The following is a 16515-nucleotide window of genomic DNA, read 5'->3' on the forward strand; positions in this document are numbered from 1 at the left end:
GTGGTTCTGATCCTGATTATATTGCTCTCTCAAGAGTTATTTTTACTAGAGGGAAAATATATCCATTGGCTTTCAAAGAACTTTTCCCCCCATTAAAAATATAGCAGGGAGAGGGCTCCACAACTGAGATCAGAGCTGCAGCAGGGGCAAAGTACTGAAGCCCCCTGACCCCCTGCCATGGTTTTTGCACATTTTACAGCTCCTCATGTGCTATTTATAAAAAAAAAGAAAAGAAAGAAAATTAAATTTAAAACCCACCAGGCACATTACACATTTACCATAATTTGCCGTTTGGCTCTACAACACAGCATTATAGCCCAGCTAGCTTGCTGGTTTGCCTTCCATCCTAGGCTGCAAGGCTGAGAGATGGAAAAGGTACAAGCACCCCAAATGCTGCATCTCGTTACAGCATACCCAGGTGCTCACATATGTGTGTGTCGGGAGGTGTCACTTCTCCTTCTGCCTGTGATAGTCAGTTCCAACATTGAGCATGGGAATGAGAAGTCCAAGCAGCCACCTCTTCCCAAAGACATCCTGCAGGTTCTTCTTCCAGGGCCGGGCTCGCGTCGCCATCCCTTTCCGCACCTGGTATCGTGTTTGCCCTCGCAGAATCAGCAGCATTTGGTGACAGCAAAAGCCAGCGCAAGCAAGTCCAATTCCCAGCCAGAGGTATAGCATGAGGATGACGAACATTTCTGAACTAAGGAGAGCTCCTGCAGAACCACAGCAAGGGGGGGTGGGGTTGAGAGGAGAAAAGTGGTTTATAAATTCACTCACACAAATGTTCCATCCCCAGCTGGATACTCAATTATCAGGCTGTAGATTCTTGAACATAAAGGACACCTTACAGTAGGCACACATTACATTTTGAACACACCCAAAGGTCAGCTTGCCACATTCCTGGATGGCTGTTTTAGTACACAGCCAGGAGCATGGAGAGGGTCTTGAGGAGTGGCAGGTTCATTCTCCTTCCAGACTCACTGTGAGAAGCCGGTTTTGCAGTCTCCACACCCCACATCTATGCCCCTCATGGACCAGCAATCATGGTCCGACTAACATGATCTGAAGTGCCCACACATCTGCGGCACTGCTTCGGGTTGCACACCTGTATGCACTTAACTGGGAGAAAGTCCCATTGAAGGCAGTGGGGCTTCCTTCTGCATAGATATGCCTAGGATTGCACGGGCAGGAATCTACAGTGCTAAGATGGTCCTCCTAATCCTTGAAATTAGAACTGTCTGAACATTCAATTTCTGACATTTCTATGGAGTAGTTTATAGGAATCCTCTAGTTACAATTAAGGTTACAAATTTCTCCAGATAGACTTTGACTTATCTTTCAATCCTATCATCTGTGTATGACAGTGTAACTCATGCTCACAGCTGTAAACAGTGAGACACTGCCATGAACAGCATGCTACTGCCAAGTGCAAGGGGGCCATCGGTGGAAGCAGTTGGTGGTACCCTGCACGCACCAACGGCCCATAAGGGCTGCACCAGAAGGTGGCAGAGGGGTCAAGCCATGGGTAGGGAGGAAGAGGTTCTGGGGAGGTTCAGGGTGAGGAGGGCAAAGGACAGGGTGTGACCTAGAGGGGAAGGATCTCAGTAGCAAAGGTGCACACTGAATCCTACCCCCATTTTACAACGTGCCCCCTTCCTCCCCTTAAACATGCACCAGCTACGTAACTGAGGGCCCAATCCTATCCAATTTTCCAGTGCTGGTGCAGTTGTGTCAAAGGGTTGTGTGCTGCATCCTGTGGTGGAGGGGTAGCTGGGGCCTTCTTAAGGTATGGGAACATTTGTACCCTTACTATGGGGCTGCACTGTTGCTACACTGGAGCTGGAAAGTTAGATAGGATTGGGCCCTGACTTGTGTCCAAGGAGACCTGTAGGCCAGTGGTTCTCACATATTTAGCACTGGAACCGGCTTTTTAGAATGAGAATCTGTCGGGACCCACCAGAAGTGATGTCATGACCGGAAGTGATATAATCAAGCAGGAAATTTTTTAGCAATCCTACCCACGCTTAGGAGTAAGTCCCATTTACTGTCATCGTTAAAAGAATATACATAGTAGTGTGTTAAAAGTACCGATCTATAACATTTCCCCAAATGCAGTCACATACCATGGTAGCATCAAGTCTAATATCTTAAAAATAAAATATTGAAATGAATGGGGACCCACCTGAAACTGGCTCATGACTCACCTGGTGGGTCCTGACTAACAGTTTGAGAAACACTGCTGTAGGCTATTTAGGCAGCCTACCAGGAGTTAGCAAAAAATATTTTTACTTACCTCTTGTTGTCTGTCTGATTACCCCATAGCATGAAGCATGCCCTCCATTGGGGTGGCTGCATGTTATGCAATGGCAGGGAATAGGATTGGACTGTCAGTGACTTATCTCTTGCTACTGCTTGGAAGAGATTGGGTTAATGCTAATGTAGACAGCTTAAGCTTGAACCTCATTATTCCCATGAGTTCTGTTCCAAGCACTCAGGTGGATGGCAAAAAACAAACTATAGCAAATCAATTTAAAAAACAAATTTCCTTTGCTCCTGTGATTTAAAAACAGCCTTGCTGACCTTTGTGATGTAAGATAAGAGTCATTAAGAAGACAATCCATCTATCAGACCTCCTCCAAGCCCTTACAGAGGCGCTTCACTCAGCCCCTCCCTTCACCAATGCAAAATGATGACCTTTCTTTCACTTGCACAGGGGGAAGGGAGGGGTCTGCTGGAGAGAGGATTGATGAATTGTCAGCCAGCTGCCCCCTCTCTCTCTCTCTCTCATTAAGGAGGCTATTGTTAAAGGACTGTTCAGTTTTTTAAACTGATTTTAAAGGGATGCATTTTTCTCCTTCTCCAAGGATCAGCACATCCCTTCTCATTTGCAGGGGCCATTTGTGTTGAGTCAAATCCGTGTATAAAAAATCCAAGTATAACAAGGCTGGACCTGTATTAGTTTTTGCTCAGTACAGGACAAGAAAAGGTAAAATGGGATATATGCAAAAGCTCTGCTTTCCAATTAGGCCAATAAAGCACTAGAAGAGGAGAATGGTGCAGAATTAAATACTGTATACCAGATGAGTTCTCCCCTCCCGCATTTCCCTCTTACAATTCATGCAATAAATGCGAATGACAGGCAACAAAGTTAAAATGGAATTGTTCTCTAGAGTAGTTATAACATGATTAACAGTTGATGATCAGGCCAGTAAGGAAAATATTTTAGAATATAACCAAGCCCAGGATTGTTACATTCAAGGGCAGGGATGTGCAATAGTTTCACCAACACAGAGGGATGTGTCATTGAATAATATGGGAAAATGACCTCTGCCCCACTGGAAACCATAAGAAGGCCGGAGGCTAGCTTCCAATATCATTGAGCATTCCTCTCTTTGGGACTCAACTGTGCTCTCAGAGATGCCAGATTCTGACAGTTTGAGGTTGAGCTATTAATTCTATCACAGAAGCATGTGGGCCAGAGGATACGGCCAAGGTTGGGTCTGGAGACATTTTGGCACAAGTAGCATTGAACTGTTGGCACCCTGGACAAAATAACAGGAACATTGCAGCCTACTCTGGCTGTACAAGTCTGTGTGTCCCATGAAGCCTGCTCCTTGAGGTTTATATACTGGGACCCTGTTTACTGAATACACAGGCTTCCTTCTCACATAATCAGAGTTCTTCTTTCCACTTGGAGGATGAATTTTAAAAAATGTGCCCAGATTGCACATTGCAAATTGTGCACCCCTTTTATACGCTGTCAATTTTGCACAGCAGGGGTGCAAACCTGGGAAAGGGGAGGGAGGACCTTGAGAAGGTGCCTTTTGGTGAGAGATTGTCATCTAGGTGGCTATGTGCAAAAAAGAAAGGCAGGATGAAGTTGAAGCACGCTCCCATTAGCGAGGAAGGAATAGGCAGACATGTCATGCATCAGATTAATTTTTTAAAGATGGGCATCCCTGATAAATATGGAAAAGAAAGGGCAAAAAAAGTAATTGGCAGGGAAAGATTTGAGGAACCTCAGTCTCCCAACTGTTGCTGGAGGTGGGGAACAACACATTCAGGGGCTGTCCCTCCCATCCCTGAGAAGGTAAAGATTCTGCTTCAAGTGGCAGGTGGGTACAGGCAGCACCTTGTACTCAAAAACTACCTCTGCCGTGGCCTCACCTCCCCATGCCTCCTTCTCCTTGCTCCGCCACTCTTCATTTTGAAACAGAGCAGCAGAGTGAGACCAGAACAAGGAAGCCGAGGAAAGCAGCAGTGGGGCTTCTCCTGGCTTCCTTGCTCTGCCCTGCTCTCCTACTCTTGTTCAAAATACAGAAGTGGGTGGGTAAGTAGCAGCCTCCAGTGAGAGTTTGTGGCAGTGGAACTGAAGAAGGGGTAGCCACAGGGATGATTCTGTCCCTTTTCTTCTTCTTCTTGGGGTGGGTGTGCAGGATTGGCTCAGGAGTTCTAGGGACAATGTTGTGGGAGTTGGAGAAAGGGAGAAAGTATTAAGGCAACTTACAGCCCTGAGTATGGCATTTTCAAAGGCTATGAGGTAGTCCCATTCAACTAGCACCAGTAAAAACATGATATCACAGCAGTCGAAGAGGTACAATATCGACCTATTGCACAAGCCTATGCATGTCAACACCATAGGAAGTCCCATTGTGTTCAATAGGTCTTAGTCCCAGAAAACTCTTAGCAGCTTCCATGGAACTCCCAGTGGCCTGTGGACACTGGTTCATCCTTATTTGGCTTCAAGAAGGTGCTCCTAGACTTCAAGTGTGCCACATCAGCTAGAACAGTGGTTCTCAATGTTTGACCCTTGCTGTACCACTTTGCATGGTCCATCTATTGCAAGTAGCACCAGAAATAACTGGTGATGATGTTATCCACCAGTTATTTCTGGCCTGGGAAGCCAGATGCAGTGCAACAAACACTGGCAAGAGGTTCAGGGCAGACAGGAGTGCTTTTTCAAGCGTGCAAAAAGCACATGGTGGAGCTCTACCCACTAAGCTGAGCATCTTACCACTGCTTGTCATGTTGCATTGCTGGTCTCACTGCCAGGCAGCAGGGGTTTGGGGGTCCCACATGCATCACTAGACACCACCTCAAGTACTACCAGTAATATGAATACCACTGTTGAAAAACACTGAGCTAGAAGAACAGAACTGTTCATTATATATACTGTTTGTCTCTGCATTTTATAAGAGATTTGTAAATAAATAATGATGGTCACTTTGGAAACTTCAGGCCGGGTTGCTGGATTGCATTCAGTCTGGGTGTCCCCTAGCTAACATATCAAATAGCATTAATTCCTAAGCTATTAAAGAGCATTTAATGCCTCAATTCTGGAAGAACATTAATTATGAGTAGGGCTCTCTTCCCTACAGATTGTGTTGGTTTCCCGTTTGCTTCTGGATGCAGTATAGAGGATCTGTTTCAATCGATATTGAAGTGACATCCCTGGGATCATATGAAGAGCTTCTTTACTCCCTCTGCTTACCGCACTATTTCATGGGGTCACTGGCAACCTGAATTAGCTGAGGGTCTGATTGCTCCAGTTTTACTATTGAGACTAAATTCTCCCTCAATCCCATCTTGCACTGGTAGCTGTTTTGTTCATGTATGGAGGCAGGCAGCCACAATTGTTTATTCACTAGATTGTCCCATTCATGTAAAAAGGCAGGGTCTAATTTTTACAACAAGAATTACGAGAGGAGGCCCCTGACCTCACCATACCTTTTAGCTTTGAGCACTCATCTCCCCAGTCTGGCTCAGATAGTTTCATGGATGGGATGACAAGGCATGGAAGAGGAAGGTTGAATGCCCCTTCCCCGCTCATACTTTTATTATAAAAATGCAACATCCACCCCATGTCCTCCTTTATATGCAAATGAGGCACACACACACACACACATGGCTGGCTCCACCCCATCTAGTTTGGCTCTTGCTTTCTTTGAACCAGAACCAAAAACCATTTTGGTAATTTATCCATTTCTCCCCATCAAACTTGCCTTGTTTCTTGTGGAAGTGATTCATTTACATTTTTCTCTGCTAACTTGTTCCCAGGACCCAATCTTCCCCACCTCTGTGCCTATTCGAGTCTTAACTCAGCACTTAGAACTACAATACACAGGTGTTTTACATGTATTTATTTATTTAAATGGTTTGTAGCCCACCTTTATCTTTCTAACATTTTTCAAGGCACCGTTGCAGGGTCAGCCTGTGTTACCTGTGCCATTGGTGCAAACAAGGCACAATGTAAAGTAGTTATCTCTAACTGTTGTTGGCAACCTTCAGTCTCGAAAGACTATGGTATCACACTCTGAATGGTGGTTCTGGAACAGCATCTAGTGTGGCTGAAAAGGCCAATTCGGGAGTGACAATCCCTTCCACACCACACACTTCCACGGGAGCAAGTGCAGTCTGTCCCTGGTCTGTCTCCCTGGCTATGGGCCTTCCTTCTTTGCCTCTTAGCCTCAGACTGTCTCTTCAGACTGGGAAAGGCCATGCTGCACAGCCTGCCTCCAAGCGGGCCGCTCAGAGGCCAGGGTTTCCCACCTGTTGAGGTCCACTCCTAAGGCCTTCAGATCCCTCTTGCAGATGTCCTTGTATTGCAGCTGTGGTCTACCTGTAGTCTAACAGTATTTTTGTGGAAAACGCCTGAATCCCTGCACCTATCTTTTGGTAGGAAAGCAGGGGTCCTACCTAGGGGTGACTCTACATCTCTGTGAGCAGGGATGTAGTCAAGGGGGAGTGGGGAGGAGGAAGTAGAGCTCTGGAACTTCTCCCTCAGCAGCAGGGGTGATGTCATCAACTGGAGTGTTCTGGAGGTGCTTTTGAAACATTCTTCAAAAGATCTTAGCCAGAAGCATCAGACTCAGCAAGAGGTAAATTTGCCTATGGTCATAATTACGGCTGACACAACCCAGAATGCTGTCCAATGCCACCCCAGGTCTGCTGCTTCTATCTGCACAAAATGGGGGGGGGGGGACCCTTACCTTGCTCCTGATGTGGTGTCTTCAGATGTAAATCCAAGTTCCAGTTGGATTTAAAGGGACTGTACAAATGAAGGAGCGCCTTCATTCACACTGTCCCTGTAAAAGCCAGTATGTCCGTGTTTTAAGAAACCATGCCAGGAGTAAGTAAGGGCTGGAGGCAGACAGTGACAGACTTGGGGGTAAAGTGCACCCCAAATCCACTGGTCCCCTACCCCCACCCTGCAATCTTCCACCACTTCAACCCATATCTCCTAGTCTCACGGATGAGCTGCCCCTGATCATAAGTTAGTATTTAGGCCATCTCCTTTCTGAAGGGCTATCTGAGAGACAATCTGGGGCTCATACTATATTAGCACTGCAATCCTATGCATTTCTATTCAGAAGTAAACCCTACTAAATTCAATGGGACTAACTCCAGATAAGTATGCATAGGATTGGAGCCTGCAGCCCATTTTTTCAATTTTTATGCATTTTTAAAAATAGCAACCCACTCCAAGAGTTTGGGATGAAACAAACTGTTCCTTAAAATGAAGTATATACATTTTTGAAAAAGACGTAGATGGCAGGAGAAGAAAACACTCTAATGAAGAAATTCAAAGTTAATCTTTTTTGGTTGTTGTTATGATCTTAATGGTGTGTGGCTAAAGGGGACTTGGCTATGGGGGGGTCATCACAAGCTCCTGCACTTAAACATTTTCTGCTACAACTCTGCCAGTTTTATGCAAATTGGCCACACCTTTTAAAATGATCAAATTTCAGTTGCTCCTAAAATGAAAATACAAGCACCTGTTTGGGTGAAATTTAGCTGGCTTTGTTGCCTTATGGGACTGGTTCCATCTCTGAAAATTCATCTAGTTCTGAAAGATAACTTTTAAAAGTTACAGTGAATTGCATTTCATCAACTGAAATCAATGGGAAATGGTTCAAAAAAGGAATCCACATCGGTCATGGAGTTGAAATGGTTGAAATGAGCCAACCAAACCAATAAGGCCACCAAATGAAGCAATGGAGCGGAATCTGACATGAATGCTTGTGCTTTGCACCTCTATAATAGATACCACTTCAGTGATGCAAAGAACTGGTGCAAAAGGAGCCCAAGAAGGATCCCAAGCAACCAGATGATGAGGCATTGTGATCTGTAGGAATGCATTTTCATGAAGTTAAGAACACAAGAACAGCCCCGCTGGATCAGGCCGTAGGCCCATCTAGTCCTGCTTCCTGTATCTCACAGCAGCCCACCAAATGCCCCAGGGAGCACACAAGACAGCAAGAGACCTGCTTCCTGATGCCCTCCCTTGCATCTGGCATTCCAACTGGCCCATTTCGAAAATCAGGAGGTTGCACATACCCATTATGCCGCCTTGAGTCCCTTCGGGGAGAAAGGCGGGGTAAAAATAAAGTCATTATTATTATTATTATTATTATTTGTAATGGATTTTTCCTCCAGAAACTTGTCCAATTCCCTTTTAAAGGAATCTAGGCTAGATGCCATCACCACATCCTGTGGCAAGGAGTTCCACAGACCAACCACATGCTGAGTAAAGTAATATTTTCTTCTGTCTGTCCTAACTCTCCCAACACTCAACTTTTGTGGATGTTCCCTGGATCTGGTGTTGTGTGAGAGTGTAAAGAGCATCTCTCTATCCACTCTGTCCATCCCCTATATAATTTTGTATGTCTCAATCATGTCCCCCCTCAGGCGCCTCTTTTCTAGGCTGAAGAGGCCCAAACGCCATAGCCTTTCCTCATAAGGAAGGTGCCCCAGCCCAGTAATCATTTTAGTCGCTCTCTTTTGCAGCTTTTGCATTTCCACTATGTCCTTTTTTAGCTGTGGTGACCAGAACTGGACACAATACTCTAGGTGTGGCCTTACCATCAATTTGTACAGCGGCATTATAACATTAGCTGTTTTGTTCTCAATACCTTTTCTAATGATCCCAAGCATTGAATTGGCCTTCTTTACTACAGACGCACATTGGGTTGACACTTTCATCGAGCTGTCCACCCCCCCCCCAAGATCCCTCTCCTGATCTGTCACAGACAGCTCAGAACCCATCAGCCTATATGTGAAGTTCTGATTTTTTGCCCCAATTAGTGCATTATTTTACACTTACATACATTGAAATGCATCTGCCATTTTGCTGCCCATTCTGCCAGTTTGGAGAGATCCTTCTGGAGCTCCTCACAATTGCTTCTGGTCTTCACCACTCAGAAAAGCTTGGTGTCATCTGCAAACTTAGCCACCTCACTGCTCAACCCTGTCTCCAGGTCATTTATGAACAGGTTGAAAAGCACTGGTCTCAGGACAAATCCTTGTGCACACCGCTTTTCCCCTCTGTCAATTGTGAAAATTGTCCATTGACACCCACTCTCTCTTTCCTGACCAATTCCCAATCCATGAGAGGACCTGCCCTCTCATTCCCTGACTGTGGAGTTTTTTCAGTAGCCTTTGGTGAGGGACCGTGTCAAATGCCTTCTGAACATCCATATATATAATGTCCACGGGTTCTCCCGCATCCACATGCCTGTTGACCCTTTCAGAGAATTCTAAAAGGTTTGTGAGGCAAGACTTACCCTTATAGAAGCCATGCTGATTCTCCCTCAGCAAGGCCTGTTCATCTATGTATTTTGAGATTCTGTCTCTGATGAGGCATTCCACCACCTTACCTGGAATAGACATTAGGCTGACTGGCCTATAGTTTCCTGGGTCCCTTCTCCTTCCCTTGCTCTCCAAAGTTCCATTGCTATGGAGCTTCAGAGAAAACATGCAAATCTCAAATTGTTCCAGAGATTTGGTTCAAGCAGAAGGAGATAATGGGGCTTCCACTATACAGGATTTGATGCCATTTAAAGAGTTTTCTGTGATGTTGATCATGGTAGTTGTATAAGTACCAAATGCAGCATAAATAATTCCTTCAGGGTTTCTAAAGACCCCTTTTTAAAATGTTACTGTTTCAATCTGAAGACGATATTGCCAAGAGGATGTTAGTGGGAAAGGTCAGAGTTATTCTCATCTAAGCCTATCTTTAAAAGAGTCAATGGAGGGAATAATACTAAACCACTTGCAACCAGTTCCACCCACTCTCTGCTCAGCAGGGAATGCTAGAGAGGTTGGGGATTTTTTTCTTCTTTCTAGAGGTCTTTATTGTTGTCATCATCATCATCATTCTTCCCTTCCTCAGAGGAGTTCAGGTGGCATATCTGGTGGAGTTATTTTTGCCACAACTTGGATTATCCAGAGAGCTTTACAATTGAGTTGGGATTTGAATCCAGGAGTCTAATAGTCACTATATCACACTGACTCTCAAGGTATCTTCCAGTTCCCATCATCACTTACCTATAAAAGCTATAAACATAGTGACATCTTCAGAACTACACCCCAAAGATTTGGCTGTAAAAGAACAATAGCATAAGAAGAATCCTGATAGATGAAAATAAGGATCCATCTAAAGTAGCGTCCTGTTTCTAGCACTGACCAATCAGATGCCTCTAGGAAGCCCATAAGCAGGACATGAAGGCACAACCTTCCTCTTCTGTACATTCTCTACACCTGGTCAGAGATATGTTGCATTGGAAGATGGAGGTCCCATTTATCATGGCTAGCCAGTGATAAAGGCATCCTCCATTTGTCTATTTCCTTTTTAAAGTACCATTTTAAAAAGTATGGACATCACATCTGGTGGCAGCCAATTCCATTGTCTGAAAAAGTACATCCTTTTATCTTTATCTGACCCAAATCTATACACCTCAGTTTACTTGAGTGACCCCTGAGATCTAATGTAATGAGAGAGAGAGAGAGAGAGAGAGAGAGAGAGAGAGAGAATATCTCTGGCCACATCTCATGGTAAAAAAATTCCATGGAGCCTGTAATAATATGAGGAGACTATAGCTACTGGTTCTTCCAAGATACTCCTGTAAACTTGAAAAAGACATTAAGGGGATCCATTCAACATTACTTTCTAAATGCAGTGTCATCCTTCCATCCTTGTCAGTTCCAATTAGTTTCACCAGGCACCATGAACATTAAAGGGGAAAAGACAGATCAGACTCCTTTGGAAAGCGAGAAATCAGCATATCTAATTTCTGCACTGGGAGATGGATTTGAAATAGCAGCTAGGGAGTCAAGACATATATTAATTGAAAGCCTGCTCTCTCCCCATTCAGTGCTCAGGATTTGGTGGGAGATGTGCACAGACATTTTTCCAGAAAAGACTACAAGCTCCATTTGGGGTCATGTTTCTAGCCTACTCCAACAGGTAAAAGCTGATTCCCTTCCTTTCCTTTTCCACGTATAAATCTCCTCTAAGCCACTGACTTAAAAAAACACACTATTTCTTAATCTTTTCCTTGAGGTAAGCAAATAGACAGCTGAATTTTTTATTCTGATGATTCATTCTGAACAAAGTTTGCAAAAGCTGGGTACAAGGGAAGCTTCTCATTTCACCCACACTTTAAACACCAAATTTACTTTTCTTCCAGATGGACTTGAGGTGATCTCATGATTATAAAGCCTTCACTGTAAACCTGATTGGGGCAGAAACGCTGAATCATGATGGTGATGTTTGGGTTCGGAGTCTGTCTTTGAAATCCGCTCTAGGCTACTAATATCACAACTCTTCTGGTCATAACTAATCAGTTCAGGTAGGCTAAGAAATGCGCCAATGTAACCTATTGCTGAACAGAGTCCATCCACCAGCATGAACTTGGCAGACTGTTAGCTTAAGAAATTAGTCTGACATTTAAAAACAAAACACTCTATTTGTGGAAGAATAGTCTAAATATAATATTATGTGAGGCTGTTTTTCCATAGCTGTCTGAGTAAACAGATGTCCGTAAATTGATATCAGCCCAAAAAATTCCTCCTGTTACCTAAAGACCAGACTAGATCTTCCGCAATCAAGGATTATAAGCAATCAAGGATCTTCATGAAAAGAGCCAAGAGTCAACAAGCCTATAGATAATCTAGAAGCCAATAAAATGTGCGTGACCTTTTCCCAATCCTTCCTTGGATATACAGGGCTAGCAGCAGTGAAGAGTATTAAAGCTTCCTTGTAAGCCTTTTAGTCAATAAACTAAGGAAACACAATATATTCAGAGAGCAAGCAAGCCTGTTGGGTGAGAAAAATCTTGTTTTATCCTATCACTTTCAGAGCTGAAATATATTTGTGCGCATGTGTGTGTGTGTGTGTGTGTGTGTGTGTGTGTGTGTGTGTGAGTGAGTGAGTGAGTGAGTGAGTGAGTGAGTGTGAGAGAGAGAGAGAGAGAGAGAGATGGGGCATCCCTCATTTTGACAATCTTTTGTTTCATTCTTGAGTTTTGATACAGAGAGAGCAATCCCAGAGACCTGTGAGAAGATACCAGAAACTGGGTGCAGGCAGAGCTGTGTGGTGAGATGAATAGCAGGATGTATGGAAGGAAAAACAACTTAATAACAAGGCCAATATCATTTGGCCAAAAAGTTTAGCATCTGAACTTCTTTCAAACTTGGCCACCAGGGACTTGCATGCTTTGGATGTACCACCTGAAGTTCAAAATTATTGCTTTCCAGTATTAATAGACACTATATAGGCAATTCTGAATTTGGCATACCTGTACTTGATGGCATCACCTGGCATCACCTGGCAGGACAAAGTTCCAAACAACACAGACCTGGAACGTGCTGGAATCCCTAGCATGTATTCACTGCTGAAACAGAGACGCCTGCGTTGGCTTGGTCATGTCGTGAGAATGGATGATGGCCGGATCCCAAAGGATCTCCTCTATGGAGAACTCGTGCAAGGAAAGCGCCCTACAGGTAGACCACAGCTGCGATACAAGGACATCTGCAAGAGGGATCTGAAGGCCTTAGGGATGGACCTCAACAAGTGGGAAACCCTGGCCTCTGAGCGGCCCGCTTGGAGGCAGGCTGTGCAGCATGGCCTTTCCCAGTTTGAAGAGACACTTTGCCAACAGTCTGAGGCTAAGAGGCAAAGAAGGAAGGCCCATAGCCAGGGAGACAGACCAGGGACAGACTGCACTTGCTCCCGGTGTGGAAGGGATTGTCACTCCCGGATTGGCCTTTTCAGCCACACTAGACGCTGTGCCAGAACCACCTTTCAGAGCGCGATACCATAGTCTTTCGAGACTGAAGGTTGCCAATATATATACTTGATGGCTAAGAGTGTCAGTGTGAAAATCTTCCTATAAGGAACACACCTGCTCCCTAACGTATTTTGTCAACCTCACTGTAGCCTACTACAATCACAAAACTCCTCCACCATCTTTGATGTGCAGTAAACCTTTCACACAGACAACAGCCGAGGGCTAGTTCTCATTGCCTCACCCTAGGGAACGGCTGGGTGCTTTTTTTAGAAGCTAATAAATTATAAATTGCCAACTTTCTCTGCAACTCAGAGTAGGTCCTAACCCCCATTTCAAGATGGCCTTTTCTCAGCACCCTGGTTGGAGAGGGCTCAGTCAAAACAGGAAACAGACCTGGCAGTTCAGGTAAAGTCTCAGTGAAAAACATAGGAGCTCATATCTTTGCACAGAGCTCTCTGTTACCCACCCTTAGAGATACTGGCTGATGAAGTATTAATGGGAAGGGACTTGCACTTAGCAGTACAGGATCTACTTTGCATGCAGAAAGTTCCAAGTTCAGTTCCCAGCATCTTCAAGGGAGGGCAGCCAAGAATGGCTGTTTGAAACCCTGGAGATCCATTGTCCATCAATAACAATATTGAGCTAGGTGGACCAATGGCCTGACTTCCCATGTTCCAAAATAAAACTTAATTTGGGGTTGGGGGGTTGGGAGGAAAGGCAGGCAGAAGGAAGAATGCAAACTGATACATCTCAATGCTCAAATTATAGTTGGACCAGAAGAATCCAACCCTATCATCCCTTGTGCTAGCCCCCGATATACTTTTTTTGGATGGCTATGGGAGGACCATGATTTGCTTAACTTTGTGGGAGATCAGGGGGTAAGGCCTGATCCTTAAGACCAGGGATCTCTAAACTTTTTGGCCGAAGGACCACATCAAATTTCTGGCACAGTGTCAAGGGCCAAAAAATATATATACAATTTAAATAAATACATTAGAGATGGAACTTACATGAATGAATGAATGGGCTCAAATGTCCAGGATTTCTCTAAGCATCAACACAGCCTAAGAAATAGAGCACACACATAAAAGGGCCCCCATTCCCCCACCCTATAAGCACCGGTTGTACTTGGTCAACTGATCCAGAGGCTCTCAGGGGATCAGAGGCTGACCAAGGGCCAGATAGTGTCTCGCTGTGGGCCGCATCTGGCCCCCGGGCTGGGGTTTGGAGACTCCTGCTTCAGACTTTCAGGCCTGATTCCTTAAGACCCCCTCCTACCCCTGCCCAAAATTCAAGCACTGGACTCCTTTCATTACAGAGATGATACTTACCTGAGAAGAACTGGCTGATGGAGTGAGGAAGGAGAGTAAGGAAAGCCAGTGGGTTGGCAAAGGAGGTGGAGAGCACTGCTGAAATGTAAGCCACCCCTGCCACTAGGGAATCAAGGCAAGCCAAGGAGGTATACAGGCAAAACATAATGAAGTTTCTCATGTTCCTGCCCCCAATGCAGTTCCCCGTGAAGAAACAGTGGTGGTCATGCCTTTGGGTGACTCTGGCACACAGTCTGCAGAAGTGGGTGCCGGGCGAGGCTGCGCCAGGGGGGGCCCGGCTTCCATCCGGCCCACCTGCCCCCACCTCAGCACCTCTGCCCAAGTTCAGAGCCTTGCCCAGGTCCTCCGGTGAGTTCTGGATCACAAGGATGTAGTTGCCCAGCGCGTTAGCGGAAAGGAAGAAGAAGAGGGCCCCGTGCAGAAGAGCGGAGGAGAAGAGCGGGGTGGTGGAAGGGTCTTGGAACATGCTGGGGATGAAGAGGAAGAGCTGGAGGACGAAGGTCACTAAGGAGATGCACAGGAAGTAGGCTGGAGCAACAACATTGAGGAACCTGAGGACTAGCATGGTGGGTTACATTCCTGCGGGAGAGAGCGAGAAGAGAGGGCTGTGAGCGGCTGGCTCCAGTCACTGCACACACCCCGCCCCTGGAAGCCCTCCACTCACACGCTCCCTCCTCCCCGGCCCCTCTCGCGCAGCCCCCGCCCCACCTTCCAGCTCGGCAGTGCCAGCAGACCAGCTGCGAGGGGAGGCAGGAAGCTCCGATCCTGCCGGCAGAGCCTCGGGGCTGGCTGCGGGAGCCTGGCGCGCTCTGCGGCTCTTCACATGAGGAGTCCCCAGTATATGTGCGCGGGGGGGGGGCTGTCCCTGCTCTCCTTCTGGTTGGGGCGGTTGTGGTGATTATCAATTAGACAGAAGGGGAGGCAGCGGCGGGGTGGCGGCTCTAATCCACCGCATTACGGATCGAAAGCAATGCTCTAATTGAGCCTTCAAAGCCACAGATCTGCAGATTACCTCCACGGCCCATGTCCTGACATGCACATCATCAGGAAATGCACAAGGCAGCTGCTTAAGTGCTGCCCAGCTCCAGCAGCCAGCCCGCGCCAGGAACCCCGCCACAGAAGTGTGTGTACGTGTGTGTGTCTGTCTGTCTGTGTTCAGGTGGTGTATGTGTGACCATCTGTGTGTGTGTGTGTGTTTAGGTGGTGTGTGTGACCATCTCTCTCTCTCTCTCCCCTCTATGTGTGAGTGTGTGTGTATGACCGACCATCTGTGTTTGTGTGTGTGTTTAGGTGGTGTGTGTATTTAAGTGGTGCGTGTGACTGTGTGTGTGTGCATGTGTGTGTTTAGGTAGTGTGTGTGAACATATATCTCTCTCTCTCCCCCCCCCCCGTGTGTGGGTGTGTGTGTGGGTGTTGTGTCTTTGTCTGGAATCGCGGTGCCGTCAACACAAGCAACACAATCAAGCTGCCTGCCAAACACCCACTCCGACGCCCTCCCCCACAACGCTGGGGCTCAGACACCCAAACACGGGGCTGCTCCTACACGTCTGCCCCCTTCCAGCACACCCCCGTGGCCACGGCGTGTCTGCGCTGGGCTTGGGCTTCCCAAACAGATCTGTGTGAATGACACATAGTTAAATGGAGAGAGTTCCAATAGATCTACACACGGCGTGGTCTGTTCTCCAGCAGCCCACTCCCTCCGATCTATCATGAAATGCAAACTTGGGAACTGGTCTGGTGTGGTCTGCTCTGGGAAGCGGAGCAGGAGCAGCCCTGGACCCCCCCCGGAGTGTCAAGGGAGCAGCTGGGAACTTTTCCTCCGCCCCGCAGGTGACTTCAGGTGAGACCAGCCGGAGTCGCCCCTTCCCAGCCTAGCCCAGCCCTTCCCCCGGGATCTGCCTGCCCGGACCCCTCAGTCACCTTGAAGTCCCCTTGCCTTCAAGTCTTGTCTTGACGGCTCCCCCCCCCGCCCCCTTTACCTGGGTGCCTGGACCTGGAGAGAAGCGGCTGCCCCTTCGGCCGGCCAGCCCTGCGCGCCCCCGAGCCCCAGGCGGGCTGCTGCCTCTTGCAGCAGCGGCCGCGTGAACAGCAAAGGCGCCGAGAGAGCTCCCGCG

At 46.6% G+C, this 16515-nt stretch overlaps 1 protein-coding gene across 1 annotated transcript; it reads right to left on the reverse strand.

Moving 5' to 3' along the window:
* Positions 1 to 447: 447 nt before the first annotated feature.
* On the reverse strand, positions 448 to 14966 carry ZDHHC22 (zinc finger DHHC-type palmitoyltransferase 22). Its single transcript, XM_066612101.1, has 2 exons — positions 14402 to 14966; positions 448 to 713 (listed from the first exon to the last, which is right to left on the reverse strand). Exons 1-2 carry the CDS (start codon positions 14964 to 14966, stop codon positions 448 to 450), a joined length of 831 nt encoding a protein of 276 aa, XP_066468198.1.
* Positions 14967 to 16515: the final 1549 nt, after the last annotated feature.

This window comes from Tiliqua scincoides, chromosome 1 (assembly GCF_035046505.1).
Source record: "Tiliqua scincoides isolate rTilSci1 chromosome 1, rTilSci1.hap2, whole genome shotgun sequence".
Lineage (NCBI taxonomy): Eukaryota > Metazoa > Chordata > Lepidosauria > Squamata > Scincidae > Tiliqua > Tiliqua scincoides.